The sequence below is a fragment of the Microcebus murinus genome, chromosome 9 (genome assembly GCF_040939455.1).
Source record: "Microcebus murinus isolate Inina chromosome 9, M.murinus_Inina_mat1.0, whole genome shotgun sequence".
NCBI lineage: Eukaryota > Metazoa > Chordata > Mammalia > Primates > Cheirogaleidae > Microcebus > Microcebus murinus.
In genome coordinates this window covers 20,255,980-20,277,439 of record NC_134112.1, presented here as the reverse complement: position 1 = coordinate 20,277,439, position 21,460 = coordinate 20,255,980, and the positions used below count along the sequence as shown (strand labels likewise).

The following is a 21,460-nucleotide window of genomic DNA, read 5'->3' as shown; positions in this document are numbered from 1 at the left end:
CTCAGGCAATCCTTCTGCCCCAGCCTCCTAGGTAGCTGGGACTGCAGGCATGCGCCGGCTAATTTTTTCTATATATATTTGTTGGCCAAGTATTCTTTCTATTTATAGTAGTAGAGACGGGGGTCTCGCTCTTGCTCAGGCTGGTTTCGAACTCCTGACCTTGAGCAATCTGCCCGCCTTGGCCTCCCAGAGTGCTAGGATTACAGGCGTGAGCCACCTCGCCTGGCCTAATTTTCTTTTCTTTTCCAATTTCATTTGGAGGAAAGACCAAGTTAGAATGGGTCATTTGGGAATTGTATACCAGTGACTGGCTTGAACGCTTTCAGATTCTGTTTACCTTGGGTATGTCCTAGTGTTTATTTCTCTGACCTGAAAGGCAGCAACTGCGAACTCAGTGTGAACTCTCTTTAATTTCTAGCTGGTGTGATCCCGCCAGATTCAGTGCTTCATTTCGATGTACTTCTGATGGATATTTGGAATTCTGAAGACCAGGTTCAGGTTCATACTTATTTTAAGCCCCCCAGCTGCCCTCGGACCATCCAGGTGTCAGATTTTGTGAGGTACCACTACAACGGCACGTTCCTGGACGGGACCCTGTTTGATTCGAGGTGAGTCCTGCCACTCAAGGCAGTCACTGAAATGGCCCTTGGTTCCTTTCTTCTTTCTCGCTTACTTCTTCTGCCCATGGGGAAGCCAGAAAAGGGTTTCTACTCCTCTGCTTAAGACTTTTGGTCAATGTTGCATGCTCCATGTGCCAGAGTCAAAATTTTAATATAGCTTAGAAAATTTTTGAGAATTTTTTTCTCTTCTTTTCTTTTCTTTTTTTTTTTTTTAGAGACAGGGTCTTGCTTTGTTGCCCAAGCTGGAGTACAGTTACATGATCATAGCTCACTGTGACCTAGAACTCCTGGGCTCCAGCAATCCTCCTGCCTTAGGCTCCCAAGTAGCTGGGTTTATAGGCACACACCACCCTGCCTGGCCAATTTTTCTATTCTTTAGAGAAACAGGGTCTTGCTATGTTACCCAGGCTGGTCCTGAACTCCTGGCCTCAAGTGATCCTCTTGCCTTGGCTTCCCAAAGTGCTGGGATTACAAGTGTGAGCCATTGCTCCTTGCCCATTTGAGAAAACTTTAAGAGCAATGTTTTTCTAATTTAACAGTATTTTGAGATCTCATCATTAGGTGAAGGGCCCTGTTTCTGGATAGGCTTATGCATGTTTTGTTTCATTTTTATTCTTTTCCCATAGAAGGAGGGGGAAGATGAATGTATTTGAAGGATGGAGAGGTATGGGGTAAGCTGGAGAACAGGGAACCCTTTGTGGTTGCCTCTCATTAGATTGCCTTTGATTAGTGGAATAGCTGGCCTGTTTTGGGCAATCACTAGCATAAATACATGCTTTTCATTTCTTCCTAAATGTGAGGAGTTCTGCTCTATATCTGGGGTCCAAGATCCATAAACACCTGTCTCTAAGGATAGGTATGGGCTTACTGTTTAGCTTAGATTCGGATAACAAAAACCTTACTGAGGGATGAGTTGGAAACACCCTCATGGTACAGAGCTTTTTCCCTTTCTCATTGGTTTTCAGTCACAATCGCATGAAAACATATGACACATATGTGGGAATTGGCTGGCTGATTCCTGGAATGGACAAGGGGCTGCTGGGGATGTGTGTGGGGGAAAAGCGCATCATCACCATTCCTCCTTTCCTGGCCTATGGCGAAGATGGAGATGGTGAGTCCTGCTCTTTCTTGGAGCCATTCTCATCCATCCTTACTTTCTACTGCAGTGATTAATTCAGCCGTCACCCCATGAAACCCACCAGACCTTTTGGTCTAGGCCTGCACTGTCTAATGTGGTAACCACCAGCTACACGTGGCTATTTACATTTTAGTGAAAATGAATTGACACTTAAATAAAACTTAAAATTGAGTTTCTTGGCCCCACTGCCACATCTCAGGTACTCAAGAGCTGCAGGTTGCTGAGGGCTAAGGTCCTTTGGGCAGTGCAGACACAGAGCATTTCCATCGCTGCAGAAAGTTCTGTTGGACAGCACTCACCTGACAGTTGAGTTGCAGAAACTTCTACTGACTCACGGTCATTGGTGTTCATAAGGAAGCCCTCTGCCCCTGCTGTAATGTGGCCTCGGGCATCAGCTTGTCTTGCTTTCTCATCTGTGAAATGACATTTGAACTGGACAGTCCAAACGGTGCAGACATCAAGGTAGAAATTTAGCTATATGCTGTTAGAATTGCCAAATTTTTCCTGATCTGCACCTCTGTGATGGGTTTTACCTATAACATTAGCTCTGTATGGACAAAAGTGAAGCATAATGTTAGGAAATGTATTGATTAGGCCTGGCATGGTGGCTCACGCCTATAATCTCAACACTTTGGGAGGCCGAGGTGGGAGGATCACTTGAGGCCAGAGTTTGAGACCAGCCTGAGCAACATAGCGAGACCCTGTCTCTAGTGAAAAAAAAAAAAGAAAAGAAAAAAATGAAAATACATTAATTAATTATAAGTAGTGTCCTGTTTGTAGTTTTACTATAAAGGAAAACATAGAATATTGCCTAATACACAGAATTTATCAGTTACTCGTATTTGAATTTCAGGCATGTTCAATTATACTGACAGGCTGATATAATGAAGAGACCTCTAGGCATTTAAATAGCAGATAGGTACAGTCATGTGTTGCTTAACTACAGGGATACATTCTGAGTAATGTGTCATTGGGTGGTTTTGTTGTATGAACATCATAAAGTGTGCTCACACAAACCTAGATGGTAGAGCCTAGGACACACCTAGACTACATGGATTAGCCTATTGCTCCTAGGCTACAAAGCTGCATAGCACGTTACTGTACTGGATACTACAGGCAATTGTAACATAACGGAAAGTATTTGTATGTGTGAATATAAACGTAGAAAAGGTATAGTAAAAATACAGTATGATAATCTTATGGTACCATTATTGTATATGTAATCTGTCGTTGACCAAAATGTCATTATATGGTGCATGACTATTTGTGGTTAAGAACATAAATGAGGCTGAGCGTGGTGGTTCACGCCTGTGATCCTAGCATTCTGGGAGGCTGAGGCAGGAGGATCATTTGAGCTCAGGAGTTAGAGACCAGCCTGGGCAACCGCGAGACCCGAGACCCATTCTCTACTAAAAAGAGAAAAATTAGCTGGATGTAGTGGCGTGTGCCTGAAGTCCCAGCTACTTGGGAGGCTGAGGCAAGAGAATCCCTTGAGACCAGGAGTTTGAGGTTGTAGTGAGCTATGATGATGCCACTGCACTCTAGCCCGGAGACAGAGTGAGATTCTGTCTCAATAAAAAAAAAAAAAAAGAATATTAACAAGAACATGATGCTATTTAAGAAGTTTATTGATAGTGATACCCACCTTATAACAATTTATAATAACCACTATAATGTTTTCCAGTCTGTTTCTTTGTTCTGTAGGTCTAAGGAGCAGAAGGAGAGGGGAGCCTGGGTGGATGGGGCTCAGCCTTGCCTCCTGTCTGCCTCTATTTTTATATATTTTACATGTTAGGAATCTCCAGACAGTTTCTTAAAAAGGAGGGAGGGAGGGTGTAATTCCCTACTAAAAGAAAAATAAACCACTTTTGTAAACATATCTTCATTGTGCCCACTCTGAGATATAAGTTATAATTTTTATTGATGTTCAAATTTTCTTATCCTTGGCAACAGGAAGTTCATTCACCTTGGCTCCCAGAGATTTTTGGCATCATCCATCTAACAAAACTATAATATATGCAAGCCTAATAAGAGGAATTTTATTTATTTATCTTAACTAAATAATGATATATTTAAAGTAGTTATTTTTTATTTTTTATTTATTTATTTTTGAGACAGAGTCTCACTTTGTTGCCCAGGCTAGAGTGAGTGCCGTGGTGTCAGCCTAGCTCACAGCAACCTCAATCTCCTGGGCTCAAGCAATCCTGCTGCCTCAGCCTCCCAAGTAGCTGTACTACAGGCATGTGCCACCATGCCCGGCTAATTTTTTCTCTATATATTAGTTGGCCAATTAATTTCTTTCTATTTATAGTAGAGACGGGGTCTCGCTCTTGCTCAGGCTGGTTTCGAACTCCTGACCTCGAGCAATCCGCCCGCCTCGGCTTCCCAGAGTGCTAAGATTACAGGCATGAACCACCGCGCCCGGCCAAAAGTAGTTATTTTTTAATACTTGAATACGGTGCTCAACTACCACGTATAACTTGAAATGGGTGACTTGTATAATATGTGAATTATATCTCAGTAAAATTGCTATAGAAAATACTTAGTTAGTACATGTTAGTGCTAGAAAAATTTAAACCCTGGGGTTACTTTTGAGGCTTTCTTTCTTTCTCTTAAATTAAAAGATACAGAAAAGTACAAAAGATTAATATTCAGTCTCACGCACACTTCAGGGATTGGCCACACCTTGCATTCCAGAGGCTGACTCAGCAGCTGGCTTTTGGCAGATTTCATCATTTCTCTGATGGAGAGACAGACCCAAGGGGTGGACTCCGCCAAGGGACTGTTTGAAGGAGCTCAGGCTGGGCCTGTCCGGCTCCCTCACCCAGGCCTACTCCTTTGTGTGGCATGGCCAATGGCAAGCAAGAGTGTTGAGGTAGTTGGTTTGAGAGTTAACTTTCTTTTATCCCAAATTACTGGATTTAAGAGTTACTTATTGGTTGATGTTGATCTTTACAGGAAGAACTAGTGCTCTGTTATCTCTTCATGTGGATTTCATTTGCAGATGTTGAATACATCCTCGCTGTCAGGAACATCCAAGAGAAAGCAGTACCATTAAGTGAGATAGAAATGATTTGAGGACTATTTATATTTTGGATTGTGGGTGCCATTTTTTTCTCTGTTATCTTAGCTAACTTTCATTTATTTATGTCTTGTTTTGGATACACTTAGAAGATTGAATTCTGTATTCAGTCTCTTAAAAATAGTGACTGTTGGTTCCAAAGAACAAGTCTGTGGACAGTTCTCCAGAACCAGACCAGAACTTTGGAATTTGTGCCTTTAAATGTCTGTGATTTGCATTTATACACAAACAGAAACCCACAGAGGTATGTATTTGGGCTTGCATGTGGGTGCATGACCACCCACATAGAGCTTTGATTTTCCAGCATGAGCTCAGAAAATATGGTCACGGTAGTCTCTTATGTCATTAATATCAGTTTGCTCCTTTTCCTGAGTAAGTCAGGCTTTAGATTATACACAATGGCCCATGGTTGGACACCATGGGGGACCACCCAAGTCCTGGGGAACATCATTTGTTTCATTTGCTTAAAAACCTCAAGGAATGAGTAACACCAATGCAGAGGGTATTGAGTTGTAGAGTACTTCCTCAATCTCGTGTCTTCAATCTCGTGTCTTGCTCCATTCCCTTCCAGGAAAAGACATTCCTGGACAGGCATCTCTGGTGTTTGATGTTGCGTTATTGGACCTCCACAACCCCAAGGACAGTATTTCCATTGAGAACAAGGTAGTACCTGAAAACTGTGAGCGGATAAGTCAGAGCGGGGACTTTCTCAGATATCATTACAACGGTACCCTTCTGGACGGCACCCTTTTTGATTCCAGGTAAGGAAACAACTGGAGCCTCCAGTCCCCCGGGTGTGTTATTAAGTACAGTTTATCACTGGCTAGACCATGGTATAAATACTCTGTCAGTGCTGCATGATAGTGTTTTCATCTCTAATATAAGTTTTTGTTTTCTGATACTGGGTTTCTTCCTAGATTGTTATAACAATGTCTTTCTTGGGGGCTGTTTTAGGTGGGTCTGCAGGAAAACAGGAGAAGCTCACTCTAGACTCCCACCCTCCCCCTACACTGTGCTTAGCTGTCCACATCTAAACCCAAGGATGGGGTCCAAGATGGGGAGTGGCCAGAAGTGAGGTCAGGGAGGCACATTGGGCAAAGGCTGGGCTTGGTGTCAGGAGACCTGGATTCCAGTTCCTCTCCATGACTTTGGACAGCATCTGACTTCCTTGAACTTCAATTTTTTCCCTGTCCGAGCATCCTTCTCAAAGAGATGGTTAAAGAGAGAAGGTATGTGAAGGCTCTTTGCCAACCCCAAAGGCTGATCAGCTGGAGGGGCCTGGTTGGATGCATTCAGCTTCCTTCCGGAGGCTGGGTGCCCTAGAGGCTAATTACCATGCCTCTTTTGTTATTTGGAATTTTGTTTTGTTTATCAGATGAGGCTTGCAGTTGTACAGATGGCTGGAGTTTGGTATGTCTTGCTCATTCAAGTGGCATGTGTTGTTCGGAAACTATTCCTTTAGCTTCCTGTAGAGCCAATAAGGAATGACAGCAACCTCCCTGCCTCTCCAAGGTGATAGACTTCTAGTCTATTTAGTCATCCAGAAACATCACAGAAGAATTTATTTATGGTATTATTCAATTTGAATAATTTATTCTTCTTGTTCCTAGTATCTATATTTTCTTTTACATTTTTTATTTAAATTTTTTGGAAAAAGGTAAATCATATGGCTCAAAATCAAAACATAGTGTGCATTGAGATGTGTTGTACACCTGTCCCTGTCTACCTTACACCCCCTTAGAGTTAACCATTTTTATTGGTTTCTTTTTTATTTTTCCAATATGTGGATTTTTAAAAATGCTGATATAAGCAAATACAAATATTATCTTATATTCTCCTCTTTATGGTATATGGCATACTATATGTACTGTTCTGTTCTTTGCTTTTTGTTAACCTTGGGATTTTTCCATGTTAATGCATAAAGAGAAATCATTTATTTTTTACATCTACATAGTATCCCACTGGTTGAATATAACGTATTTATATAAGCATTTCCCTATTGATGAACATTTGAGTTCTTATCTTTTTGTGTTACAAAAAAGAAATCTTTCAGTGCCTACGTACATTGTTACTTGTTACATTCCACCTTGGTTCTGTTCTTTATTCCCTTTAATTATATTTCCAACTGAAGGATCATTTTATAGTGTACACCAGATTTCTATTTACCTAATGGAACCAGAGTTTTCTTAGGTTTCAAACTGCTTTCCATTTCAGTACAGTGGGATCTAGCCTATCCTAATAGCTACATGTATTCTATTGTATAGATGTGCCTTAATTTAATCAGTCCCTGTTGTCATTTAAGTTGTGGCCTATCTTTTGATATTTAATTAGGGCTGCAGTAGTTATTTTTGTAGCTAAATCTTAAAATATTTGATGTCTCCTTGGGGTAAATTTCTGGAAGACTCTCTGGGTCAAAGGTTATATGTATTTTTACAGCTTTTGATATATACTATCAAATTGCTCTCAAGGAAGCTTTTACTACCCAACCTAGTTTACGAGTGTCTATTCCTTACAAACTCAGTAACATTGGGTGTCACTTAAAAATAATCTTTGCTGATTTATGGGAGAAAAATGGCACCTGTGGTTTTAATTGAATTTCTTTGATTGCTGTGGTGGTTGAAATCCCTTCAAATGTTTATTTGGATATCTTCTTTCGTGAATTACCTGTTCAGGTCCTTTGGGTATTTTTCTATTGAGAGTACTGGTATTTCTCCTTTTCTTATTGATTTGAAGAGCTCTATATATTAAAGATACTAATTCTTTCATGGTTGTACATTGTTGTTTTTTTTTTTTCTTTCGGCATATTGTGGGGGTACAGATTTTAAGGTTTCAATAAATGCCCATTTCCCCCCCTCCCCCCTGGTTGTACATTGTTGAAAACATTTTCTTCTGTTTACTTGTGTTTTACTTTTGGTTAGCTTGATTTTTGACCCTTTAAGTGTGAACTTTTTTTTTTTGAGATAGAGTCTCACTCTCTTGCCTGGGCTAGAGTGCCGTGGCGTCAGCCTAGCTCACAGCAACCTCAAACTCCTGGGCTCAAGCGATCCTTCCGCTTCAGCCTCCCGAGTAGCTGGGACTACAGGCATGCACCACCATGCCCGGCTAATTTTTTCTGTGTATATATTTTTAGTTGTCGAGCCAATTTCTTTCTATTTTTTTTAGTAGAGACGAGGTCTCACTCTTGCTCAGGCTGGTCTAGAACTCCTGAGCTCAAACAATCCGCCTACCTCGGCCTTCCAGAGTGCTAGGATTACAGGCGTGAACCACCACACCCAGCCAAATGTGAATTTTTTATGTCATTAAATATAATATGTTGGACTTGCCTTTTATGGTTCCTGTCTTTGGTGACTTGCTACCAAGTTTCTCCCCTCCCTAGAGTATATAAATATTTGCCTTTTTCTTCAAGCCCTTTAATGGTTTTCTTTTTTTATCCTTTAAAATTTTATTTATTAGAATTTTTGTTTTCAAAAGTTATATATTCTAATTGTATAATTGAAATAATGAAAAGATGTGTAATGAAAAATGTAATAATTTTCCATCAGCCCCTTCACTCACACTACCCTGAGGTAACCAGTATTAACAACCTTCCACAGTCTCCCTCCATGCTCATAAATGCTTTCATATTTAAATCTGTAATCCATCTGGAATTTACTGTGGTATCAATGTAACAGGAAGGATCTAACTTTATTTTTTTCCAACCAGTTAGCTAGTTTTTCCAACATCCTTCATTGAATAGCCATCTTTTCCCCACTAATGCAAAATGTGACATTTGTTATGAACTAAATTCTTATATATGCTTTTGGGTCTTTGTCTAGAATTTTTATCCTTTTCTATTGATTTATCTACCCCTGGGCTAGCATTATACCTTTAACTATCATTAGCTTTTTTTTTTTTTTTTTTGAGACAGAGTCTTGCTTGTTGCCCAGGCTAGAGTGAGTGCCGTGGCGTCAGCCTAGCTCACAGCAACCTCAAACTCCTGGGCTCAAGCAATCCTTCTGCCTCAGCCTCCCGAGTAGCTGGGACTACAGGCATGTGCCACCATGCCCGGCTAATTTTTATATATATATATTAGTTGGCCAATTAATTTCTTTCTATTTATAGTAGAGACGGGGTCTTGCTCTTGCTCAGGCTGGTTTCGAACTCCTGACCTTGAGCAATCCGCCCGCCTCGGCCTCCCAGAGTGCTAGGATTACAGGCGTGAGCCAACGCGCCTGGCTTATCATTAGCTTTTTAGTTTGTATCATAGAGAGTATTCTTTTTATTTTTTAAATATAGTTTTTCTCTACTAAGTGATACATTGACATGATTCAAAATGACTAATTTCCCTCCAGTCCTTGTTCCAGTTCCCCTCTTCATAGGAAACCAGTGTTATTAACTTCATAGGTTTTACATGCATGTACAATAAAATTCTACGGCCCAGGCTAGAATGCAGTAGCATGATCATAGCTCATTGCAACCTCAAACTCCTGGGCTCAAGCAATCTTCCCAATTCAGCCTCCCTACTAGCTGGAACTACAGGTGTGTGTCATTATGCCTGGCTGATTTTTCTTATTTTTTGTATAGATAGGGTCTGGCTGTATTATCCAGACTGGTCTTGAACTCCTGGGCTCAAGCAATTCTCCCACCTCAACCTCCCTAAGTGCTTGGATTATAGATGTGAGCCACCTCTCCTGGCCCATTTAAATTTTTTACGATAATGATAGCTTGCTCTGTACTGTACCTTTAAATTCCTAATTCTACTTTCTTCCAAATGAATTTTATTTTATTATTTTTTATTTTATTTATTTATTTTTTGAGACAGTCTCGCTTTGTTGCCCAGGCTAGAGTGAGTGCCCTGGCGTCAGCCTAGCTCACAGCAACCTCAAACTCCTGGGCTCAAGCAATCCTGCTGCCTCGGCCTCCCAAGTAGCTGAGACTACAGGCATTCGCCACCTTGCCCAGCTAATTTTTTCTATATATTTTTAGTTGGCCAATTAATTTATTTCTATTTATAGTAGAGACAGGGTCTTGCTCTTGCTCAGGCTGGTTTCGAACTCCTGACCTTGAATGATCCTTCTGCCTCGGCCTCCCAGAGTGCTAGGAATACAGGCGTGAGCCACCGCGCCTGGCCCAAGTGAATTTTAGAATTACTTTATCGACACCCTTGCACCACAGATAGACCACCGGGATTTTGACCGGAGTTATTTTTAAGTTCCATAAATTAGCTTAGAGGGGTATTGACTACTTTTCCATTGGGGAACAGGATGGTTTTCCATTTACTTGTCTTGAACATTTAAAGTTATTCAGGCCCACGCTGCTTGTCCAGTCTCTCCTGAGGCTGTTTCCTGCCTCTCCGCCTGGCCCAGTGCTTCTCCCCTACGCAGCTCCCACGGCCTTCAGGGTCCATGGCCCCCTGCCCCTGTGGAACCTTCACCGTCTGCCCAACTGGCAGCTCCTCCCCTGTGAGGCACCTGTCCTCTCTCCCACCACCTGGTGTCCCTTCATCAGGACCCCCCCTCACAGGTTTCCTCCTCTTCCCTGCATGCCTAGCAGTGGGCGGTACCTGCCGGAGAGGTGGGAACCAGGGGCAGGTCAGAGCCCTGCCCCGGCTGGAGGATGCGCAGAGCCGGGCACTGTGCTCCCTTCCCGGCCTCCCTGCCAGTGTGAGGGGAGGAGGTTGGGGCTGCTCTCCTCCTTGGAGGGGGTGGGAAGGGGTACTTCTCCACAGCCTCCTCTGGGGGGTTTTGTAGGTAATCTCTCGCTTCCTGGGTGAGGAAAATCATCTGTTATCATCATTTCTTCATGCCCCTTGGCTGTGCGGACGCTGAGGGGTGTTGAGAAGGGAGCACCCCGCACAGCTCTGCCGCTTCATCTCCCCGGCCCCGCTTGGTGGGACCGTCCTCCCCCGACCGTGCCTGACCAGGTAATGGCGGCAGGGCTGACTGCTCTGTCGGGACGAGCTTCTGCCTCATCTGCACTGGGTGGCGTGGGCAATGGAGGCAGGCCCCTGTGGCCTGATAGCACACTCGGCCTATGATTGTTCTATCATTTTATTCTGGAATCATCAGGTTTTGGGGAATCGATTCTTGTTTTCAGCAAACTCACAGTAATCAGACTCCGCTGGCAATTGACACAGAGGCTGGGTCTCTCCACTGAGCGGAATACTTGGGCCTCCTGCCAGGGACACTTGGGAAACCGAGGTTTTCACGGGGGTAGCTTGGCGAGCAGGACTACAGTAGGGATATTTCATCCAAGCTGTGGGAGAGACTGCAGAATTAAATTGCCCTCTGTATATGTGCTACTTTTCTGGCAGTCAGAATATTCATGTCCCACCTAAACAGGTATCTTCTCTTTAGATACGTGAGACATTGTCCTTGTGACACATTCTTAATTTCTGATAAGACTGTGTTTGATGCTTTTCTTATTAACTCAACATGGTTACCAACAGTGCAGTCTGGTTTATAATAGCTCCCTTTCTGTGTGGTGCTTCTCATAACCCACGCTGCATTCATAACCTGACCAAACCAGAGGGTCGGATGGCTTGTTTCTGGGAGTGTTTGTGCAGATGGCTGTGTGGGGGCCTTATTCTCCATTCCAGGGTTTCCTGGCTATGGTTTATCCTGTTCCGGGTCTGGAGGCCTCTATGCTCCTTTGCATCATGGTCCTGACTAGTTTATTCAGCTCCCATGTTCCTCACGAATGACCTTCCTTCTTTTCTAGCTACTCTCGGAACCGCACCTTTGACACCTACATTGGGCAGGGCTACGTGATTCCTGGGATGGACGAAGGTTTACTTGGCGTTTGCATTGGAGAGAAGCGAAGGATTGTGGTCCCCCCTCACCTGGGCTATGGAGAGGAAGGAAGAGGTGAGCACCATCCACCTGCCTCGCTGGCTGTGGCCTCTTCCACATGGCTCGGAACAGGGCTGCTTCTCTCTCTGTCTCTCTTTTTTTTTCCTTTTATTTAGTGGCAGGGTCTCACTGTGTCACCCGGGCTGGAGTGCAGGAGCTATTCACAGGCACCGTCATAGTGCACTGCAGCCTCGAACTCCTGGCCTCGTGATCCTCGCATCTCAGCCCCCCCGAGTAGCTGGGACCACAGGCACGGGACATGTGGTCTGAGTGGGGAGGGCGTCTTGAGACCAAAAACGTTGGAGCTAAAGTCCAGTTTAAGACTAGAATGCCCAAATAGACTGAAGTTTCTAGAGTTATTCTGTTGTTTCTCCTTATTCCCCCTGCCCATTTTCCTTTTGAAGATTTTTGAACCTACAACAGAGTTGAAAGAGCTAGACAGTAAATTCTACTTTGTTTCCCCAGTTGTTAAGCATCTTGCTATATTTGATCTCCTTTTACATTTATTTATCTTATTTTTGGCAGAACCATTTGAAAGTAAGTGCAGAAGTTCCTTTTTGGTTTTTGTTTTATATTACCCTAAAATTCACCCACTTAAGTATACAATTCAATGACTTTTAGTAAATTTAGTGAGTTGTGCAGCCATCACCAAATCAAGTTTTAGGACAATTTTATCACCCCCAGCAGTAAACTTCCTTTTAAAAGTTGCACAGATAATATATGTTGACTTTAGAAAAAGAAAATACAAATAAACAAAACAAAAATCTCCCATAATCCCACCACCCAGAAATAAATGTTGCAAATGTTAATGTGATAGGCACAATATTGGCCCCAGAAGATGTCCATGTTCTAATCCCCAGAACCTGTGAGTATGTTACTTTGTTAAAAGGGACTTCACAGATGGGGTTAAGTTCAGGATGTTGATATAGGGGGTAGTATCCTGGATTATCCAGATGGCCTTGAAATGCTTACAAAGGTCCCTGTAAGAGGGATGCAGGAGGTCAGAAGGGAGAAAGTGCCAAACTGCTGACTTAGACGATGGAGGAAGGGCCACCACCATTGGGGAGTGAGGGTAGCTTCTGGAAGCTGGAAAAGGTGAGGAAACATTCTTCCTGGAAGCCCCCAAAAGGAACATATCCCTAAAAACACCTCAAATTTACACTTCTGACCTCCAGAATTAGAATCAGCTTACATTGTTTTAAACTTACAAGTTTGTGGTAGTTTGTTATAGCATCATTAGGAACCTAATACAACCATGAAGCGAATATCCTTCCATACTTTTGTGTATCTGAGGGCTGTCCGGAAAATATCCAGCCACAGTTCTCGTTATATGAACAATGGCTGGATACTTTCCGGACAGCCCTCGTATGTATAGGTTAAAAAAATATGTCCACCTATACGAATACATAATGACGAAAATGGGATCATCTGTACATGTTACTTTGTCATTTCTGTCTTCACCCAATTTGTTGTGAACAACTTTCTATGTCAACGGATATATTTTTTTCTTTTTTCTTAATAGGGACCACTGCAACAGGGTCTTGCCATAGGGGAGAGAGAGTAGATTAAGTCTGACCTACAGATATTTTTAATGGCTGCATAGTATTCCAAACCATGTTTTCTTTCTCAATTATGGATGTTTTTTCTCGTATACTATTTTTTGCTAACTTGCTTAGGAAGAGTTGGTGCAATATTTATTTTGCTTCTGTGTTCTTTTGCTGATGGAATTTCTGGCTGGCCTTGCTAACTGTATATACATTCATTTTGTTAATACTGTTCTGCTTTCTACCGATATATAGATCTTGAGATTTTTCCTAGTAGGGTTGGTTAGAAACTGGGGTGTGCCATGGAGAAACTTTTTTTTCCCTGATTTAAATTTCCGGTTTATTAAGCCGCAACAGATCACAGCTTGAGATATATTCGTTAGACTTTGCTTCGTGTCCTGTTTGTTCAGCGTCTTGATGCGCTGTTGTTTTGATCCTGTAAATTTCTACTTCCAGGCAAATACATCCAGAAACAGGTAAATACTTTCTGCGTATTCTTTTTTCATTCTGACCTGAGGGACTAATCCTTTCTCTCTCTAAAAAGAATGTACTGATGGAAAACATTTGCTTAAATTATTTTTTTTCCTTTTGGTTTTTCATCCAGTATGAAATCGAGCTCTGCAAAGAATTATATAAGGCTCTGGGAAGCTCGTAAATTTTCTGGGCATGAGACTGCTTCATCCTGAGTCATATCTTGCTGTGAGGGAGGGTGCCCTGAGGAGTCAAACCCAAGTGCTCTCCCGGGGTCTTCATCTGTCTTCTCCTGACCTGCGCCCACCACGGCCTCTTTGTGGGAGTTGCATAGGGTCTAATGCTGGGCCCTGAGGGACTGGCCCAGAGGGCGTCAGGATGCAGAATCTGTCTAGTTTGTGGCTTCCTTGCCACACACCCCAAGGCCCGGCACATAGTAAGCATTCAGCAAATATTTGTGGAAGGAATGAATTGCCAGGCTCTCTCTCCGTGGGGCTGTCAGCTTCTGTCAGCATTTCCTTTTGTTGCAGCTGGTTTCCTTTGCAGGCTTGGTGGAGAGGAGGGGGTAGGCCTTCTACGAAAGGTTCTGGACCTTTCTGCTGTCTGCTTTGTTCCATGGGGTCAGCCCTGCAATTAGGATGCTTAGATGTGTCAATGGAAAAAGCCAAACTCTATAAAATAATTTTAAAGAGATTTATTTTGAGCTAAATTTGAGGACCATGACCCGGAGACCTTGGGCAAGTGGACTCTGTGGTTGGGTTACAGTTTGGTTTTTATACATTTCAGGGAGACAGGGGTTACAGGTAAAGTCATAAATCAATACGTGGGAGGCATACATTGGTGTGGCCCCCAAAAGTGAGACATCTCGAAGGGGGGTGCCTTACTGGTTATAGGTGGGTTTAAAGATTCTTTTGGATTGTAATTGGTTAAAGACTTGAAGCTTTGTCTAAAGGCTTGGAATGTTTTAACATAAGGAGCTGTTACAACATAGGTTTGTTGTGTAAATTGAGGACCTGCAGGATTGTCTTGCATACCCTTAGGCCTGTTAATTGGTTACAAATGATGTCTCTAAGAAGGGAGGAGGCCATGATGAGGCCTGTCTGACCTCCCTCCTCCTGGCAGACAATTTAGTTTTCGGATATTCCTTTGGCTACAAGGGGGTCCATTCAGTCAGCTGTTGGGGGGGACGGCGGGGGTGAGCCTTAAAATTTAATTTTAGTTCACAGATGTGTTTGCAGCTCTGCAGCGGGGAATGGATTCTGTCTGCAAGTTTGTGTAAGCATTGCTTCCTCAGTGGTTTGTCATTACCCAACTTCCAAGTGACCTTTTGAGCACTTTTTAAGAAAGGAGAGGAAAGTGAAGAAAATAACTTATATTTTTACCCACTGTGTGTCTGGACTTGTTGCACCTGGACTCATTCAAACCTGGAAGCAATCCTCTGAACTATTATTATCCTCATGGTTCAGATAAGATAATGAGCCCCAGAGAGTTTGAGTCATTTGTCCAAGGCCACAGTAGCTAATCAGTGATGAAGCCAGAATTGGACCCAGGGCTTTCATTCGTTCATTCACTTATTTGTTTTTCAGTTCATAGCCATGTCCTATTTTTTTATTTTTCATTTTTTTTCCCCCAGTTTGTAGCAGTGTCCTAATTACCTGGGGCTTTCTGACCTGCATGTGTCCTAGGCAGACAGAAAGAATTGAGTTTCCATCTACAGTGGCTTGTTGATACTCACATATGGAGAACTGAGAACTCAACCCAGAGTCCCAGAGCTCTCAGAGGACATTCAGGACTTTCCGATGATACTCTCCGGGAGCTGCCGTTTCCTGGCCTGCTGCCTATACATTTTTGTCATGTATATATTTTGCCTATATATCTGTGTTTCTCCTTGAAGAGGCAGACTGGTGAAAACTGAATGTCCACTTCTGCATTGGTTAAGGGCTAATTCAGAGAGGAGGCTGATGTTGGGGCCACAGTGAAATGTTGGATTGTTTTCACCTGTTTGTTGGTCAGCACCGGTTTCTACACTTAACCTATAGATAGCTTTGTGGACGTCAGAGAAAGATAGACAAGTGGAGCTCGAGGCCCCAAGGCAGGTGGGGTCTCTGTTTTTGTAGGCCCACAAACTCCATCCGCCCATCCAGGAAAGATTCGTTGAGTGTCTTCATGACCCGACCCTGCTCTAGGTGCTGAGGATTCAGCAGAGAAAAAGACAAACAAAACTTCTTCTTACACAGAGCTTATGTCTTGTTGATGCCCTCAATAGAGGTATGTTTGTGCCTCCCAGGAAATCAGGCACCTGGTAGACTGACTCACGTTAACTTCCTAGGAGCTGACTTACAGACCTGATGCTGAATGGAGTGGGTGTGAATCAACCTCTCCTCCACTGCTTAGAATGCTTGTGCCTGGAATCCTCAGGCCAGAGAAGCTGGGTTAATTGTCAGGAGAATGCTTGACAAGCTGACGTCAGATCCCAGGATGTGGGTGGTCCCAGGTATAATCCTTTTTGCTCTGGAGAAAGCCCCGTACCCAGTGCACCTTGGAGGGGAGATTATATTTGCATTGACCGAATTTGGTATCTGCCTAGCTAGGTAGGAAAAAGGTCACCTGCTCACTTAGAGACCACTTAACATAGTGTTCCTTAAACTTGGTTGCCTGTGAGAAATCCCTGGAAAACTTTTTTAAATGCCTGGCTTCAGTCTAGTTGGAGAGTTCTCAAAGTTTGGTGCATATCACAGACGAGAGTCACCTGGGATGCTTAAAGCTCACAGAATCCAGGTGTGAGTGGGAGAAGGCCTAGCCCTTTGTATTTTTACCAAGTTCCCTGGGACATTCTGATACCCAGCTAAGTCCAAGATCACTGCTCTAGATAAGCTACTTCTGGATCTCAGAGTGAGGCCCAGGCATTAACATTATTTTTAATGCTCCTAGGTGTTTTTTTTTTGAGATGATCATATGATTTTCTTTTTTATTCTGTGAATGTGGTAAATTACATTAATTGATTTTTTTATTGTAGTAAAATATGCATAACATCTTCACCATTTTAAACATTTTAAGTGTACAGTTCATTGGCATTAAATAGATTCACAGTGTTTTATAACTATCACTCCTGTCTATTCGGAAAACTCTTTCATCATCCCCAACATAAACTCTGAACCCATTACACAAGAAGTCCCCTTCGCCTTCCTCTCAGCCTCTGGCAGCCACCACTCCACTGTCTGCCTCCACTGTTTGCACATTCTAGGGACTTCATGTAAGTGGAATCATGTATTATCTGTCCTTCTGTGTTTCGTTCATTTTACTTAGTGTAATGTTTTCAAGGTCTATCCATATTTAGCATATATCAAAATTTCATTCCTTTTATTGGCTAATAAATTTCCTTTTTATGGCTGAATGAATATTCCATTATATGTATATACTGCATTTTGTTTATCAGTTCATCTGGCAATGAATGCTTGGATTGTTTCCACTTTTTGCCTGTTGTGAATAATGCTGCTATGTACATGGGTGTTCAAATTTCCACTTTCAGTTCTTTTGGATATATATCTAGGAGAGATATTTTTAAATTTAATTTTTTATTGAGATATTCACATAGTATAAAATTAATCTTTTTAAAGTTTACAATTTAGTTGTTTTAGTATAACATATTAATAAGGTAGTGTAACCATTACTACTGTCTAATTCCAGAATTTTTTTTTTTTTTTGAGACAGAGTCTCACTCTTGCCCAGGCTAGAGTGAGTGCCGTGGCGTCAGCCTAGCTCACAGCAACCTCAAACTCCTGAACTCAAGCCATCCTCCTGCCTCAGACTCCCAAATAGCTGGGACTGCAGGCATGAGCTAATTTTTTCTATTTATATTTTTAGTTGGCCAATTAACTTCTTTCTATTTTTAGTAGAGATGGGGTCTCGCTGTTCCTCAGGCTGGTCTCAAACTCCTGACCTTGAGTGATCCTCCTGCCTTGGCCTCCCAGAGTGCTAGGATTACAGGGGTGAGCCACCATGCCCCAGACATTTTCATCACTTCAAAAAGTAACTGCTTACCCATTAGCAGTCACTCTCAGTGCCTTCTCCCAGCCCCCAGCCCCCAAGCTGGCAATGAGTAATCTCTTTCCTGTCTCTGTTGATTTGCCTCTTTTAGACATTTCATACCAGTGGAGTCCCACAGGATGTGGCCTTTTGTCTCTATCTGCTTCCACTTAGCATACTGTTTTCAAGGTTCATGCCAGGTGACTTTAATGGGTTATCAAGGTTGAGAAAGCACCGATCTGGCTCTGCAGCCACTCACCCCTGATCACGTGTGTTAGTTTCCCACATGGAGCTGCCCTGGGCCCTGGCTCAGCCTTATGGCTGTCGTCTCACTTCCTGGTTCCTGGGGGAAGGACCTGCACCACATTCCACTCATAATAGCAGCTCCTGTCACCAGTGAATACCAGGCACCTGTGTTCTGCTATAAAGCACAAGATCCTCTAATTATTACCTTTAACTTTGGACAAGCCCCAAGTTTGGTATCTCAGTTTCATCACCTGTAAATTGGGAATATAGGAGTTTAATGAGAATTAAATAATACATATAAAGCACTTAGAAGAGTGTCTGGTACTTAATAAACACATATTTAGAGAGAGGGGCCAGGCGCGGTGGCTCACGCCTGTAATCCTGGCACTCTGGGAGGCCAAGGGGGGAGGATCAGTTGAGCTCAGAAGTTGGAGACCAGCCTGAGCAAGAGTCAGATCCCACCTGTACTAAAAATAGTAAAATTTAGCTGGGTGTGGTGGTGCACACCTGTAGTCCCAGCTACTCAGGAGGCTGGGGCAAGAGGATCGCTTGAGCCCAGGAGTTTGAGGTTGCTGTGAACTAGGCTGATGCCATGACACTATAGCCTGGGCAACAGAGTAAGACTCTGTCTCAAAAAAAAAAAAAAAAAAAAAAAAAGAGAGGGTGTGTGTATGTATGTGGGTCTATTAGAGAGAGGAGAGAGACCAACCAAGAAACAGAGACAGGAAAGTACCTGGTCTGTGTCACCTCCTGTGTTACCAGTTACCTGGTTGAGGATGGGAGGTGGGAGGGGCTGTTGGTGTTCGTGTGTCTCCATCTGAAATCTGCCTACAGCTGTGTTTTCTTGAGTTGTATCAAGTCTGAGCTGGTTTTCTTATAGGTAAAATGCTAATGATAATACTGCATATATCCTTGACTCTAACATGATTTAAAAAATGTTTACAGGCCGGGCGAGGTGGCTCACGCATGTAATCCTAGCACTTTGGGAGGCCGAGACGGGTGGATTGCTCAAGGTCAGGAGTTCGAAACCAGCCTGAGCGAGACCCCGTCTCTACCAAAAATAGAAAGAAATTAATTGGCCAACTAAAAATATATATATACAAAAAAATAGCCGGGCATGGTGGCGCATGCCTGTAGTCCCAGCTACTCGGGAGGCTGAGGCAGTAGGATTGCTGAGCCCAGGAGTGTGAGGTTGCTGTGAGCCAGGCTGACGCCACGGCACTCACTCTAGCCTGGGCAACAAAGTGAGACTCTGTCTCAAAAAAAAAAAAAAAATGTTTACATTCGAACTTCTCTGAAATCACCTAAGGGGTGTGTTTCAGAACTGACCATGTGTTTAAGGTGTCCCCCACCACCTAAGAAGCTGTCATTAAATTCCTGGGTTTATGGTAATAGTCACCCCATAAGTTTGTTACAGGGATTTCATGAGAAAATATATGTGAGAAATACTTTTGTAAATTGCAAAACATTACTCAGATGAGAGATACTGTTTTCAAAAGTGGAGATTGTGGAAAAGAAAAGTTTATTAATACTTTTGTGTGGAACAAACAGGACGTGTTGTAAAAGCATGTGGTGACTATTAGGCGTACTGTCACAAGGGGTCAGTTTTGTTGAGGGTCTTCTCCTCCGTGAAGTTTATGTTCGTTTTATTTTCTTGAGCAGAGGTAGGTAGGGCACTGGGGTGATTTTCCCTCTGCCAATGATTTTCTCATCCCGCCTTCCACTTTCCTGTGGGTGAGGGGCAAGCCTTAATTTGGCTAGGCTCCAGTGTGCTCATCTATGATCAGCTTAGTCACTCATCTTTCGGGCCCAATGATCCCATAGTCTTGAATGGATGCAGTATCCCACAGTCTTGAATTTTAGTCCAAACTGTGCTCATAACTGGCTGTAAGACCTTGGTCACATCCATGCCTCAGTATCTCCATCCGTTAAATGAAGATTAGGTTACTTCTGATGGCCCATTGGGCTTCAGTCTCCTAGGCTTTCATACCTGGCGCCTGTATTTCTCACTTGGAGGGCTGGGAGGACCTGCCTGGTGACACTGGGGAGGCGCGTGTGCTGCAGCTTGGAGGGTTCACTCATTAATTCCCTGCGTCTGTCCGTCAGGGAACATTCCCGGCTCGGCCGTGCTGGTGTTTGACATCCATGTGATCGACTTCCACAACCCTGCGGACTCCATCAGCATCACCTCCCACTACAAGCCGCCCGACTGCTCAGTGCTGAGCAAGAAGGGGGACTATCTCAAGTATCACTACAACGCCTCCCTTCTGGACGGGACCCTGCTGGACTCCACGTAAGGGCAACCGGAACGGTGCGGGGGTGAGCCTGGAGGGTGACAGTCAGGTGTTCCTGCCATTCTCCTTCTCTTTTATCTTTATTTATTTATTTATTTTGAGACAGAGTCTTGCTCTTTTGCCCGGGCTAGAGTGCCGTGGCGTCAGCCTAGCTCACAGCAACCTCAGACTCCTGGACTCAAGCAATCCTCCTGCCTCAGTCTCCCAGGTAGCTGGGACTACAGGCATGCGCTACTGTGCCTGGCTAATTTTTTCTATTTTTAATTGTTTGGCTAATTTCTTTCTATTTTTAGTGGAGACGGGGTAGGGTCTCACTCTTGCTCAGGCTGGTCTCGAACTCCTGAGCTCAAGCAGTCCTCCCGCCTCTGCCTCCCAGAGTGCTAGGATTACAGGCGTGAGCCACTGTGTCTGGCCCTCCCTTCTCTTTTCATTACATGTTGGTTGTGAGCTTTGGTCCCCTTGTCTTCCCCACTGCATAGCTCAAGCCTGTCTCACTCTGATGCTCAGTTTCCTGTTCTAAGAGTTTCACCTTGCTCTGGGCCATTTCTTAGCCCATGAAATTGTCTTTCTGAAAAGCAGATCTCATCATACAACTGATGTCTTTAAAAACTGACTCACAGGTAAAAGCCAAACTCTGGAGTCTGGCACATAAAACTCTTTTTGTCAGCTCCATTCTGCCTCACCAGTCTCTTCTGCTGGGGCCCATCTTCTGTCTTCCAGGGCTGCCATGTGCGATAGTACAGGTTGTGCACTGCTTGCTTCCTTTTTTCTGGCTAACTTCTGCCCTGGCTTAAATATTCTCCCTTTTCTCAAAATCTTTCCTTAATTCCTAGGAAGAATCAACTGCTCCTGCTTCTGTAGTCTCAGAATACTTTATGCATTACCTGTCATTTAGTTATTTTTGTTTCTATCTCTGTTGCTGGTCTGACTACCTCAGGGCACCCAACTTGTTTATTCATATTTTTATTCCCTGCACCTTGCCCAGAGCATAGCACAGAAGGAGCATTTTATCAGTGTTAATTGATCGAGATAAATCTGAGAATATATTAAATAGAAATCAATTGTATAAAGTAGCATCAGGTATGTAGAAGGAGCTTTGCTTTGTGTGTATCTGAACTTCAGATGTATCTGTAAGTTAATACAATATTCTCTTCTTTGGGAAAGAAATATTTTCAGCATTTCTTTATGCATTCATTTTTGTACTGGGCC

At 43.2% G+C, this 21,460-nt stretch overlaps 1 protein-coding gene across 1 annotated transcript in view; it reads left to right on the top strand.

Annotated features, from left to right (window-relative positions):
* FKBP9 (FKBP prolyl isomerase 9) overlaps window positions 1–21,460 on the top strand; it is a 43,540-nt gene that overhangs the window by 13,537 nt on the left and 8,543 nt on the right. The window contains exons 3-7 of the mRNA XM_012741271.3: window positions 419–608; window positions 1,586–1,731; window positions 5,412–5,601; window positions 11,540–11,685; window positions 20,064–20,250. Coding sequence (XP_012596725.3) covers window positions 419–608; window positions 1,586–1,731; window positions 5,412–5,601; window positions 11,540–11,685; window positions 20,064–20,250 — 859 coding nt within the window. The remainder of the gene's footprint in view (window positions 1–418; window positions 609–1,585; window positions 1,732–5,411; window positions 5,602–11,539; window positions 11,686–20,063; window positions 20,251–21,460) is intronic.